At 44.3% G+C, this 15,481-nt stretch overlaps 1 protein-coding gene across 1 annotated transcript in view; it reads right to left on the reverse strand.

The window, feature by feature from the left end:
- Positions 1 to 15,481, reverse strand: part of LOC147023626 (uncharacterized) — a 156,573-nt gene that overhangs the window by 49,139 nt on the left and 91,953 nt on the right. Inside the window, exon 17 of the mRNA XM_085890349.1 lies at positions 4,979 to 5,071. Within this exon, the coding sequence (XP_085746475.1) occupies positions 4,979 to 5,071 (93 nt within the window). The remainder of the gene's footprint in view (positions 1 to 4,978; positions 5,072 to 15,481) is intronic.

Here is a 15,481-nt window from a genome sequence, read left to right on the forward strand (position 1 = left end):
CACTGTGACCTTGACCTTTGACCGATTTTAACCAAAATCTAATCAGCACTAGCCATCACCCTCCTGAATCACGTGGAGTAATTTGACATTGGTAGCTTGCTCCGTTCTCGAGTTATCGTGCCTACAAACAAACAAACAAGCGGTCATAGACTGGTACTTACAAAATCGTCAACTTGACCTCTGACCTTGTCTAATAAAAGCTGTCTCTAGAGAAGGTAGCGACACAAACCAGAAGTTTCTACGATGATTCTGTATCAAACCATCAAAAATCGTAATGTTGACTGAAGCAAAAATCTCCATTTCTCCACGCAATTATACATCAACATAACTCAACGACGCGTCTGCTCGAGCGCACTGCATCATGGGACGACCCGTGACGCATCGAGTGAAATATTTTTTATACAATCTTAAAACGTCTCCAAAACATCCGATTTTTACCAGAATTTCTACAACCGAGTTTTAAGCGTCATAAGCGATCGCAAAAACCGAAGACAAAATTAAAATCGAAGTTAAAATGAACTCGTAACGTCGAGCGAAGCAAAAATACTCCATTTCTCCATGTGAATTTACGGAATTATGTTTGACCTCACTGTGACCTTGACCTTTGACCGATTTTGACCAAAATGTAATCAGCAATAGCCATCACCCTCCTAAATCACGTGGTATAATTTGACATTGGTAGCTTCTTCCGTTCTCGAGTTATCATGCCTACAAACAAACAAATAAACTAACAAACAAACAAACAAGCAGTCATAGACTGGCACTTACGAAATCGTCAACTTGACATCTGACCTTGCCAAATAAAAGCTGTCTCGAGAGAAGGTAGAGAAGCAAACCAGAAGTTTCTACGATGATTCTGTACCAAACCATCAAAAATCGAATGTTTTGGATGTTTGACCTCACTATGACCTTGACCTTTGACCGATTTTGACCAACATCTAATCAGCGCGAGCCACCACCCTCCTGAATCACGTGGTGTAATTTGACATTGGTAGCTTCCTCTGTTCTCAAGTTATCATTTTTTGGATGTTTGACCTCACTGTCACCTTGACCTTTGACTGATTTTGACCAAAATCGAATCATTGCTAGCCATCACCCTCCTGAATGACGTGATGTAATTTGACATTGGTAGCTTCTTCCGTTCTCGAGTTATCTGTACCAAACCATCAAAAATCGAATATTTGACCTCACCGTGACCTTGACCTTTGACCGATTTTGACCAAAATCTAATCAGCACTAGCCATCACCTCCTGAATCACGTGGTGTAATTTGACATTGGTATCTTCTTCCGTTCTCGAGTTATCGTGCCTACAAACAAACAAACAAACAAGCAGTCATAGACTGGTACTTACGAAATCGTCAACTTGACCTCTGACCTTGTCTGATAAAAGCTGTCTCTTGAGAAGGTAGCGACGCAAACCAGAAGTTTATACGATGATTCTGTACCAAACCATTAAAAATCGAATGTTTTGGATGTTTGACCTCACTGTGACCTTGACCTTTGACCGATTTTGAACAAAATCTAATCAACGCTAGCCACCACCATCCTGAATCACGTGGTGTAATTTGACATTGGAAACTTCTTCCGTTCTCGAGTTATCATTTTTTGGATGTTTGACCTCACTGTGACCTTGACCTTTGACCGATTTGACCAAAATCTAATCAGCACTAGCCATCACCCTCCTGAATCACGTGGTGTAATTTGACATTGGTCGCTTCTTCCGTTCTCGAGTTATCGTGCCTACAAACAAACAAACAAACAAACAGAAATGGAAGGCATCAATATACTTATGAAATCTTTAGATTTCGTAAGTAACACACACACACACACACACACACACTGAAATCTTTAGATTTCGTAAGTAACACACACACACACACACACACACACACACACACACACACACACACACACACACACACACACACACACACACACACACACACACAAACAAACACACACACAAACAGATGACGGAAGTCATCAATATACTTTCTAAATCTTTAGATTTCGTAAGTAACAATCCCCAAATGTTTTGATGTTGATGTCTTGGCTGTGATGTACCACTTCAACCCTGCTCTTCCTTGCTGTCTCATTGAGTGGAGGTCGAGTTGAATTGAGTTTGTGGTGTTGGTGGGGTTGGTTTCCTTGAGTGTGAGTGTACTCGTGGATTTGGTGATTGGGTTAGGCTTGGGGGTGGGGGGGGGGAGTGCAGTGAAGATGTGTCATAGGTATGATGACTGATTGACCTCTCTTCTGTAAAATTTTCCCACATAATAATACATGGTCCCTCAAGCCCTGTAGTGATGGCAAGTACTGTGATCACAGTTTAAACCAGCAGAGATGTCACACATTGATACCCACCTCTGTGTGCTTTACTGTGAGCCAATTACCCAGTTTTATCGCTTTGTCATTTCTTAAATTTACACCACTATTGAAAACTTGTCCTTACAGACGGGTTAATTCCCCAAGAATAACGCATGGTTGGATTCCCCACAGGATTACGGAGGGATTAATTCTTCCAGAATAATGGACAGGTTAATTCTCACACAATGTGGGACTTTCTAAATGACGTAATCCACCCAAGAATGCTTGGTGTGCATGTGCAGAACCTCTTCACAGCAAATGTTGATTGGGACATGTTAATGTACATCGTGTGTGTGAGAGATAAGGATTGTTACCAAAAATACCTCACAACGTCACTAAAAGAAGCCAAAAATACTTGGAAAAGTAAGTACCTGAAAGAAAGGGGTATGCCTCTGCATAACCAGAGTATGAGAACTTTCTCAGCCTTGCCCAAAGGGCTGAGATCAAACTGCTGCCCATACTGCAGATTCCCGACAATGTGGGCAGGTGCAAGGCCCGAACTGTGGACGGGCATGTTCTATCCAAACTCTCCACCATTGCTGAGAGTGAATGGACTTTGAACCTTGCAAGAGTGCCTCTGTGAACATGGCAGGCTTGATGCATATTTAATAGATGTCTGCAACATTGGAGAGATGATGTCGTGCACCATCACCAACGAAGTTACGGCATCCAACTTTTTGGCAAGATTTAGTTGTTGTATTTGTGGATCTTCGCGACATGAAAATACACAAAGCTTGTGCCAGCTATATTTACATGTCAGGTCAGGTATGGGAGCATGTGCCAGAACAGCACGTCGCTGCGTCCACTTTCCGCCGGTACTTCAGGGGCCTCCGTCTGGCCATCCCCCAGGCAGATGCCAGGCCCATCCCCATCTCCTTGAGATGATGGTCAACCTGCTGCAACTACGAGGCACGTGGTCAGCCCACTGGCCTCCTCCACTCAAGAGACTCCCCCGCTGAGAGAATCTGGTGAGCAGGATCAGCGTCAGGAAAACGAGCCACATGTCCATACAGCCGCAACTGACGCTCATGGACCATGCAGGTAACAAATCTCATCCGAGTCTCTCTCAGCAACCGCTCGTTGGACACAAAATCCGACCAGCGATAGCCAAGGATTCTCCGAAGAGACCCGGTACCAAAGGAATTAAGTCTCCGTCTCAGATCCTTGGTCAGAGTCCAAGTCTCGCATCCATAGAGCACGAGTGGAAGTACCAAGGACCTGAAGACTCGGACTTTCGTCCTCCCGCACAGGTACCGGCAGCGCCACACCCCATGATCCAGTGAATCCATGACTCCCCAGGCCCGACCCAGACGTCTATTGACCTCTCACTCACAGCCAGCAGAGACATGAATATCACTGCCAAGGTAAGTGAATCTCTCTGTGACCTCAACATCCTCACCACAAATAGACACAGACAGGACAGCAGCATCCAAGATGTCACCGAAAGCCTGGATCTTAGTTTTGACCCAAGAAACCCGTAATCCCAGCGGCTCCGACTCCTCATTCAGCACCTCGAGGGCCCCCAAATGGATATCTAAAGTCTCCGCAAAGATGACTGCATCGTCTGCAAAATCAAGGTCCGAGATCTTGACATTTCCAAACGATGCACCGCAGCTTGATCTCTCCGACATCCTCCCTAAAATCCAGTCCATACAAGTGCTGAAAAGTTTGGGGGCCAGTACACACCCCTGACGAACTCCAGTAACAACTGGAAATAAGTCAGAGATGGTACCACCACACTTCACAGCACTCTCAGTACCAGAGTAGAGTTCAGACATCAGATCGATCAGTTTTGGTGGCACCCCACCCAACATCAGAGTGTGACATTTACATGTGAGCTGAATGTATCGGGCAGACTTCCCTGAGCGAGACACCGCATCTGGTTTGGATGCTTAACACTGATGGGAAGGTCATAACTGGGGCTTGTGAACCACCAGCAGTTTTCAACTCATTCCATGCAATGGTTCAGGAGTACATAAAAATTTGACAAACAAACAAACGCAGACACTTTGAATTATAGTATCATTTATTTCCAGCTTTTAAAGAACCTTTTACCTCTATTATTCATGTCATGTTGTTTTCCTTAATGCTTGCCCTGCTCTTGTATACAATAGACTAATGCAAAAAAAGTGTTGTGACAGAACATCCAAAGTTGACATGAAACCTTCAAACCTGCATCCATGTGCATATTGTTGCACATTCAAAAGTAGAATATGCCGATTATAAATGCATGCAGTAAGTACTGAAACTATGTCGTAATGAAGATGCCACAAATTAAATAGCTCACTGACTTTCAATGTGGAGTAGACTTTCAATAGGTACCAGATATTCGCAAACAACAATTACTGTATATTGGGCCTTCCAAAATCAAATGTGGTGAAATTTCTGGGGAATTAGAAGACGACCGTTCATGCCAATTTTGAAAATAGGACAGGTAGCCCATTATTATTAACTTCGAACTTAAGAATTCATAAGATAAAATAAATGATTGCAAATCAGTAATCTTGCACGTTTCCTAACTGTTCAAGTACTTTTGATATTAGAGTATAGAACAGGTTTTTTTTTTACATTGATTGAGGTTTTCAGCCCAATTATATTTGTCCGACCCACCTGTTTCACCTGTTTCCCCTCTCCAGCCTTTCTCCCCTCTCTGGCCTGGTGGTCCCACCTTTCCTTCTGCTGCTGTTTTGTTCAACATTAGAGCTGAGGGGGAAAAAAAAAGGCATATGCAAAAGTATCTCTGCAAACTGAAATGACCAGCATTCAGGAATGAACAATGATTATATGTAGACAAAAACTTGCGCAAAATCATAATAAGTGTACACCCAAGAGACTTGGTCACAAAAGTTTTTTTTGGGGGGGTGGGGTATAAAGTTGATGCTTATGGAATAGCTGGAACATAACAGAGCATGAACAGAACAGAATAAACACAGAGGAAAGGGTGGGGGGAGTGGGCCATACCGACAGCAGGGTAGAGTGTCAGTTAAAAGCTAGACAATATGGCCAGTGAGCATTGGTTGTGGTATTTGTGGATAAGCATTAGTAAATGCCGATAGATGTCTGATTTAAATTGACATTTATAGATTATAAGTTGTGGCATGCATCGGTGAATTATATCATAAACTGCTTGATATAATGAGCTAATTTTGACAATGGATGGCAGTATTGTACTGTAAACTGCCTGGTGAGATTTGTGAAGATGCTGGAACGTTCTAAGGCAAAACTTCCAGTATAGACAAGAATCGCATTTGTTGGAAGGCATGGGATCATTCTGTGTTACTACATAAACCTGTGAGAGAGAAGTGTGGAGAGACAGGTGACGTCACAAGATGTGTGCATCGATCGTCCCCATGCTTGATTTAACTCTAATGAGTGAACAAGGGGTTAATGTCCAGAGTGATTGTTAACAGATGGAGCCAATTATAATGAGGTTGATTAAAACTCATTAAGATTGTGTATCAGGAAAGAATTCCTTTGAGCTCTTCAATCATCCTGAATGGGCCAGTGCACAAGAGAGAACAACGTGACACGAGTCGATCGTTGGACAGGCCTGATGGACGCTGCAAGGACATTGGGTGAGAATGATGTGACAGGACTCAATCATTCCACAGCCCCAGAGAATGAGGTGAACATGTGTGAGTTGAGCTGACAGGACACTGGGACACTGAGAGGAAACAAGTCATTGCAGGAACTGGAGTTGGACATTGTGAGTAATGGTAATCTTCCTCATTTGACTTTGCATCTGTTTATTTGAAATACAAGTTTCAAAAACATTACGCTGCTGATGTGATCATTGTAACGTCACCCAGCTGCCACAGACACCAACTGACAAAGATCCATTTTATTGGTAACCGACGACCTGTATGATCGTTCATACTCGTGAAGCGTAAACCTTGGATTGCAGTCGTTAGAGAATGGGGTTGGTTCAGCACCACGAATAATACATGAACACAAAGAGAAGGAAACTCCAGATGTATATGTGACATAGAGGGACACAACAGAATAACACTTCGCCAAATAATGGGTGAGGGAGGGAATCATGAGAACACAGGAGTTTAACAAGTAAAAAAAAAAAAATTGTATACATTGTTGGGGCTCGTATGAGAACTAACACACAACGCACAACAAGGGGGGCAGGAGACAAGAGGGGTGGGACAGGGAAGGACAAAACAGTGGGGAACAGAGACATTAGGAGATCTGTGGAAGGGAGAGGGATGGGGTGGGGAACATGGGGTATACAAGATGGACATTACATGGACTTTCAGGCAGGAAAGCAGGGAATTTGAAGAGGGTGGGTTCAGGGTGGATTAATGGTGGGAGAAAAGATCATGGTTTTTGATGGGGTCACTTTGCTTATTTTTTGACCTCGACAGGGAGGAGGTGGGCAAAAATAACTGGTGGTTGAATTTAGTGACCTGATGTGCAAATCCTCTTCAAATTTCAAGTCAATTGGATGAAAATTGATAAGAGGTGGTGGTGAACAGCTGTTTTGAAGGCCTGGAGGGAAGAATGGGATTGAAGAGAGTGTGGGAGTTTATTCCAAAGGTGGGAAAAAAGAGGAATGAAAGAGTAAAGGTGAGCAGTGATTCGTGATTTTGGTAGTTTTACCAGAAAGGGGTTGCGGCGGACCTTGAGCGGCCTGCAGAAATATGGGGGAGACATATCACAGACAGAGCAGGGGGGTCTTGACCGGAGAGGAGACAGGAGAAGACAGAAAGACCACCGACCTACCTGCGGTGAGAGAGTGAGAAGCCCAAAGACTCAGCCTCATTGTGGGAGATACCAATGATCCTAAATGCCTTGGTTTCCACAGCGTGAAGCCAAGAAAGGTGAGAGGCAGCAGCACCAGCCCAGAGTGGAGAGCAGTACTCCATCAGGCTGCGGGCGAAAGCTTTGTATGTGGTCAGAAGCTCAGGTGGGCCAAGGAAGGACTTTTCATGATGGAAGATTCCCAGTCGGCGACTGGCTTTGGAGGCCAGTTTGGAAATGTGGTTTTGCAAGGAAAGATCATGGCAGATAGTGAGACCCAAAAGCTTGTATGAAAGGACTTATTCAAGGGGATTGTTGAGAAAGTAGAAGGGGGGGGGGGTTCCAAATGGTCCTTTTGGAGAGACATAGTGAGAGTGTGAGATTTGTCAGGATTCAAAGACATGTTCCACATGTTGGACAAGTTTGTGATTTTATCCATATTTGCAGGAGCAAAAAAGCTGCTGCTTGCCAGTCTGAGGGATGACATATAGTACGACAGAGGGTGGAGTCATCAGCAAAGAGATAAGGAGGATTTTCCAGAGGGTCGGAGAGATCATTGATGAAAACCAGAAAAAGAACAGGGCCCAGAACACTACCTTGAGGGACTCCAGATTGGACAGGAAGAGGGGATGAGAGAACTCCATTTAGGGCCACACGTTGGCTGCGACAGAAGAGGAAGTCTACAAGCCATGAGTGGAGATGGCCTTGGATACCATGGGAAGAGAGTTTGGTGAGCAGGGCAGGGTGCCACACCATGTTAAAAGCAAACGATATGTCGAGGGATATGGCTCTAATTTCATGTCTGGTAGTGAGTACCTCCATCCATTGTTGGGAGAGCAGAAGCAGCATATCTAGGATACAGTGGCCTGGTCTGAAACCAAATTGATGATCGGAAATCAAGCCATTGGAGAAGAGGAAGGACTTAATGTCTGAAGCGATGATGGATTCCATAACCTTGCTGATGATTGGGAGAAGGCTGATTGGTTTGTCGTTACAGAAATCTGTTTTTGCACCTTTTTTATGCAGAGCGGTAATGTTAGCTGATTTCCAAGTGGATGGCAGATGACCTTGAGCAAACGAGAGGTGAATAGAACAGAGAAAGGGTGAGCAAGAGCAGAGGAACAGGTTTTTAGGACACGTAGGTTGATGCCGTCTGGACCAGTTGCGGAATCTGAGTCGAGGTTTGACAGCAAGCTCTCCACCTTGTCAGGAGAAAAGGACACAGAGTCCAGGGACAGTTGGGTGCGACTGGTTAAGGGTGGGTATAGAAAGTGATGTGTTTCGGATACAAGATTTAGATGCAAACACCAAGTTTAGGCATCCAGCCTTTTCACGTGTGGTGTCAGCAGTGTGGCTGTTGAGGTAAGGGAGGGATGGAGGGGGAACATACACCAGAAACAGATTTGATTTGATGCCACTTGGATTTGGAGGAGGGAGAGAGGTTTGAGAGTTCAAACTTGAGATTCGAAAGATGTTGTTTTCTGGCTCTCCTGAGGGTAGACACACACTTGTTCCGAGCTTTATGGAAGGAACTGAGATTGCCCTCAGTTGGGTTTGCTTTCCATGAGGCAAAGGGAAGTTGTTTCAGGACAACTGCCTCGCCACAAGCTTCAGTGAACTAAGGGTGGGAGGAAGAGTAGGACAACTGAAAACGAGAGGGGATAAATCTGTGCATGAGAGAGAGCAAGTTTCTTTGAAAGAATTCCCAGGACGAGTCGATGTTGGAGAAAGTAGCAATGGGAGACCAGTCTGGAGCTTTGATGGCTGCTTGGAGACCCTACCAGTCAGCCTGAGTGAAATGCCAGACTCGACAGCACTGAGGTGGTTCTCTAACAACAGCCAGAGAGATGTCCACTTTGACAATCACGTGGTCAGAAGAACTGATTGGAGTGGATGATGAACAGCAGATATTCTCAGGGAAATTTGTCAAAATCAGATCCAGAAGAGATGGAATACAGGGTCGGTTGAGATCCTGGTCGGGAAGTTGACCAATTGAGCCAGTCCAACGTTGGATACAAGCTTAAACATCACAACAAGGAGAAGAGAAAACAGGGATGAAACAGACAGAAATGGAACAAAAAAAATGAAAGGAGAGTGGAGGGAGAGGGGAGAAAACATAACCTAGATAGGGAGGAGGTGGGCAAAAATAATTGGTGGTTGAATTTAGTGATCTGATGTGCAAATCCTCTTCAAATTTCAAGTCAATCTGATGAAAATTGATGATTTTTGAAAATTTGACAAAGTTGTTGACCTTTTGACCTCAAAATGAATAGGCTTCTTTCTTATGACCAACTCTACCAGATGGTGAAGTTTCGTGAAGATTGGGGTAAAAATGTGACCTGCAGGGGATTGACATACAAACAAACAGACAGACAAACAAAGACAATCACAGACCAGACCAACCAATAAACAGTACATACGAATCTGCGATTTCTTAAGTAACAGACAGAATAACACACATGACCAACTAATATACTGTTAGGGCCACGGGTACCGAGTGTATTACGAGCGGTTTAATCCTCGTTTCTCCTCGGAAGAACTGAACCTGCGGCCACCACTCACAATTAACTTTGTGGTGTAGTGGGTTGCTTAACAACCACGAACGCCAATCAGTTAACCATGAGTTCCAGTGTCCATCATCTAATTTGCCGTTTAACTGGAGGTCACGTGGCCTCCTGACCAGGGAATGTGCCCTCGGCGATGCACCAATCTTATCTTGATTAGATCTTAAGTAATGTGGCCGAGCGTTTACCGCTGGTGCACACTGACTATTACAGGTTAATTAGTTTGGGAATTATAATCTCCCAGACTATCTAGGTTCAGACAATGCTGGATCAATGGAAGGAAATGACAATCACTTACAGGTTGGAACGTCAAGGAATCTATTACAAAAGAAAAATAAATAAACTGAAGGACTTATTTCCTTGTTGATTAAATGGATGAATTCAAATCAATCAAATGTTCAATCAACAAAATAATCTCATACAAATAAAGAATTCAAGAAGCATTTAAAGAAAAATGGACAAAGAGCAGATGCTTATCACTATGCCATAATTAACAAGTGAAATCCTTCAATACAGCGCGTGTGGTGAAGCAAATGAGTACACAAATGTTAAAATATGCAATTTATGCTTTTTCAGTTGAAAAACAATTAAAAAGCGTACTTAATATTTGAAATGTAAAAATCTTGTTATTATTGTGATAAGCACCTTTATATATAACAGAAGGAATGAAATCGTTCGATACAGCGTGGTAGGAGGCCGCAAAAGAATGATGGCATAAGAAGAACTTAGCTTTCAGCATTCGGCGATCGGCGCGAAATGCGATGGTGGGCGGAAATAAAGTCTTTCGGCGCGAAATGTGATGGTGGGCGGAAATGACGTCTTTCGGCGCGAAATGCGATGGTTGGCGGAAATGATGTCTTTCGGCGCGAAATGCGATGGTGGGCGGAAATGACGTCTTTCGTTCATTCGTACATGGGAGGGGCGCGTTTCTTGTTTTTTTTCCCGTCAAGCAATAAATTTAATGTTTTTCACATATACAACACATTAGTTTCACAAATTTCCATTGAAATACTCAGGTATTTCTGTCAATTCTCGCTATTTTCGTCTAGGTTACGCACTGCATCTACCGGATGGCCGTCATTGGCTGTCTTGAGGGACGTGGGGGGGGGGGGACAGGGGACACCAGAGACGTGGTAGACACCGGGGACATTTCAAACTCGGTGCAATTGTATACAGCGCACGCGCTGTAATTAGACACGAGACATGGGTACTCAGCAGATCATTCAGGGGGAGACGAAATCTGGTCTCAGCTTACCAAGGCAGAAGTCATCATGCGTATACTAAAATAAACCAAAATGTGTGAGCGTGCCTTGGTCTATCTTTCCAAATGAGCTCTCCACAGCTCGGCTTGTTTCCGCTGCCAGCACCAAGAACTAGGTACGGCAAGAGCCAGGTACGCCAAGAGCCAGGTACAAAACAGAACCAGCAGGAACAGTCCAACTGTCATCAACTGCCGTTGCTGCTGTCCCCAACCGTCAGGAACTGTTAGGAGCTGTCACCAACCATCATGAAGATTTCCCACTAACAGTCATGAGGATCTCCTACCAACTGTCATGAGGATTTCCCACCAACTGTCATGAAGATCTCCGACCAACTGTCATGAGGATCCCTGACCAACTGTCATGAGGATCTCTCACCAACTGCCAACGAGGCAGTCCTGCTGTCCTTTTATAGGCGATCAGTGTGGGCGGAGCCTCAGGCATGACTTCAGACAAATCCAGCTTGCCTATTAGCACATCGCAGCACACGACCTCCAACTGTCAATTCTACAGGGCATTCTCTCCTGACCATCAAACGAGATGCTAATCCCAATTAATACAGGCCTGGCTTACGACATCATATTCGGGGTGCTGGATGAACGCCAGAAAGTAGCCATTTCCCGGAACAACCGAGCGAAACATGAAGCGTTCACAAAATGCCAACAGGCAACCATCACCTCTGTTCAGCGCGACATGAACAATAGTCAGCCAGCATCCACAGAGCTACCAAACGGGGCGTCGACCGCCGACGGAAAAAGGTGGGTGTCAAAAATCAATGGTAAAAGGTGGGTGCCTGAGGTAAATGATCCGAGACCACAGCCGTGTTTGACCGTCAGAATGAACTGTCCAGGAAAAGCTTGCGGTGTGTTAATGACTCAAATGTCCTGTAAGTCCAATGTGAAAATGATAACCAAAATAAAATGTGTAAATAAATCGTGAATTTCTAAGCCAATGTATCTTGATGGAAAGTGAATAGACTGAGTCTCCGTTGGCCTAACGGCTATCTCATCGCTTGCACGAACGGTGAATATCGCTCATGGAGAAATGGAAACTGACGTAAAACCATCCGTCATGAATGTGTCATAAAGAGGAAAAGGTTATCCCATAAGAAAGAAAGGGAACCTGTTCTCTACCCTTCTCCAACACATCAAATAGTTAGAATCCCATCAGACAAGGGGATGGATCTATCCTGGACATGCATTTTTGGAAATAACTGTCTGAGGACCTGGATGTTGTGTGCACCACTCAGATCCAAATATGAAATCCACAACAATACTGTACTTAAAAAAAATCTTCTATTTTCGCAAGTAACAAACAAACAGACAGAAAGAGGTGCAAACATAACCTCTGCCCACCTTCGGTGGTGGAGGTAATTAGTGGAAGGGAGCAGTGATCCTGATTTCTGGGACTTTCACCAGAAGTGAGTGACTGGTTCATTCCACGAGTTTGACACATGTGAGGGTGGCATGCACAAGCCTGAGGGAGACAAGGCACGGAAAGGGTAGCAGATGCAAGACCTGAAAGTTGGTTGCAGAACACAGAGGCCAGCAACTGGTCTGCAATGGGGGATTCACAAGCCCAGAGATTCAGCTTAATTTTTAGAGATTCCAATGGTATTGAGTGCCTTGGTCTCCACAGCATCAGTATGTGCAATGTTTGAGGCAGGGATGACCTTGGTCTGTTGTGGTTGTTTTTTTTGTTGTTGTTTTTTTTTAACAGGATCTAAGGGCCCTGTTACACCTTGACGTTTTAGCCAGTGTATGGCAAGGTCTCAAAATGTATGTAAAACGCTGGCGTACGCTGAACTATTGATGTTATTTTTAAAGTTTTGGGCAGATAATAACGTGTTGGATGTATGCGTAACGTATTAGTAACGTACACAGAACGTTTCAATCACATATAGATAACATAGCAACGAATGCTGAGCATGTTGTCGGCGTTCACAACCTATGCCCAACGATAGTCTAACTTATGCATAGCGCGCGGCAGCGTATCACCGACGATCACGTGGCGAAGGCTATTCATAGGCTGCGGCTCGACGATTCAAATCATAACCGCACTAGACATCGAAGTGTGAAGCCGCTGTCACACCTTGACGTTTTAGCCACCGTATGCGAAAATATGAAAAATTTGCCGAACCAAGCTGGCACACGTCGAATACGTTATGGGTAAGTTTTGTATATGTTAAGAGCACACTGGCAAATGTCGTAGTACACTGGCATACGTCGAAGTACGCTGGCATACATTGTAGTTTTCTGGCATACGTCGTCATACGCCGAGTACGTCGAGAAATTTTCAGCATGTTGAAAATTTCTCGACGTAATCGACATATGACACACGTTCCGCATACGCTGGCATAAGTTGTAGGCACGCTACGCGATCGTTGACACACGTCGACATACGTTACGTGTACGTTACTCACAAGTCGAAAAACGTCGAGGTAATGGTTAGCATCAGTGTTCCACACTCCCTGTTTTTTTGTTTTTTTTTTCTTCGGTATGACGGTGATGTTGACACTTCGATTTCTAGTGCGGTGATGATTTAAATCGTGGAGTGGCAGCCTATTAATTATATTATATTATAACCGCACTAGAAATCGAAGTGTCAACATCACCGTAATACCGAAAAGAAAAAAAAACCAGGGAGTCTGGAACACTGACGCTAACCATTACATTGATGTGTTTCGACTTATGAGCAACTTACAAGTAACGTGTGTCGACGTGTGTCAACGATCACGTAACGTGCCTACAACACGTTACTCATAGGTTAGAAATAAGTTTCGGGTATGCTAAACATTACCTCGACGTGTTTCGACTTATGAGTAACTTACAAGTAACGTGTGTCGACGTGTGTCAATGATCGCGTAACGTGCCTACAACTTATGGCCAGCATTATGCGGAACATGTGAATCATACGCTGGCATACGTCGAAAAATTTCAAGCATGGAAAATTTGTCTAACACCTCGGCGTACTACGACGTATGCCAGCGTACAAAGACGTATGCCAGCGTACTACGAAAATAAGCCAGCGTACTATGACGTATGCCAGCGTGTTCTTAACTTCTACAAACTTACCCATAACGTATTTGACGTGTGCCAGCGTTTTAGCCAAATTTTGCATACTTCAGGCATACGCTGGCTAAATCTTCAAGGTGTGACAGCCGCTTTAGGCTCATAGTGGAGCTGCCACACACACATCTCACACACATGGACGGACAAATGAATACACGAGACACAACATAAGCACTGAACTTGGGGTAAGTGCCATCATTTCCTGGGCACTTTGGGTGCCTGTGACCCCACAACAATGGGGCAGAGTTTCTCACCGCACTCAGTGGGGGCATTTCCTAAGGAGGAATTTCCTCCTCCCCATGGATGCCAACCTATGGAGATTGTCCATGCTCTTATTATTTTAACTGCTGAATGTCAAGCAAGGATGCAGCAGATACATTAAATATTTTTAAAGCCTTTTGTACGACTTGGACAGGGTCTGAATTGCTGACTTCCCAGACTCGTAGTGGACACTCTAACCATTATACGATCAAATCTGAGTCTTGTCCGAGAATGATGGCCTCCATCCATTACTAGAACAACAGATGCAATGACTGACTCAGAATCCAAACTGATGGTCTGAGATCAGGCTGTTGGAGAAAAGGAAGGGTTTGATGCCAATCGATGATGGATTCCATCACTTTGCTTATATTTGGAAGTAAGCCAAGAGGCATGTCGATAAGAGGATGTGTTTTTGCTCCACGTTGGTGTAATACGGTGATGGTGGACAACTTCCATGTCCACATTAGGTGATTTAGAGGAAATGAAAGGATGAACAGAGCACATAGAGGCTGTGCAAGAGCAGCAGAGCAGGTTTTTAGGAGACATGTGCTCCTATCATCTGGGTCTGTCGCAGAATTGGGGTCACGGGCTGCCTGTGACTTCTCCACTTTCTCAGCTGATTAAGACTCGGTGTCCAGGAGCAGTCGGTGTGAGTGGGTAAGTTAGCTACAGGGAACAAGGGGATGGGAATGTGAGACTTGGAAGCAAGTAAAGAATTGAGACCTTCAGCATTCTCACGAGCAGAGTCGGCTGTGGTGCTATTTGAAGCAAGGGATCAAGCGATAGGGAGGAGTAGGGTGGCATCATACACCCGAGACAGACTTCACAAGGTATCACCAGCTCTTCTAGGAAGGAGACAGGTTTGAAAGTTCAGCTTTGAAGTTGGCTAGATGGTTTACTGGTTTTCCTGAGAGTTTGACACACACTTCTTGCGGGCTGTGTGGAATTATCTGAGATTGCCTTTGGTCATTATTGTCTTTTCGGAAGAGAAGCTGGGTGTTTGAAGACCAGTGCCTCACAAGATTCAGTGTGTCGGGGTAAGAGATAATGCCTCAGTGTAATAATACTCCTTGGAGGTCTCTGCATTTTATTGGAAGAAGAAGAATAAGAGGATGAGTATGATAACTTTACATCAAATCATAACACAATAATCACACCATATTCCGAGAGCTTTAGCTATTAACTCATTGGAAGAGCTGTTTATCTGTG

Source organism: Eptatretus burgeri, chromosome 7, assembly GCF_056783735.1.
Source record: "Eptatretus burgeri isolate ZD-2024b chromosome 7, Ebu_testis_v1, whole genome shotgun sequence".
NCBI lineage: Eukaryota > Metazoa > Chordata > Myxini > Myxiniformes > Myxinidae > Eptatretus > Eptatretus burgeri.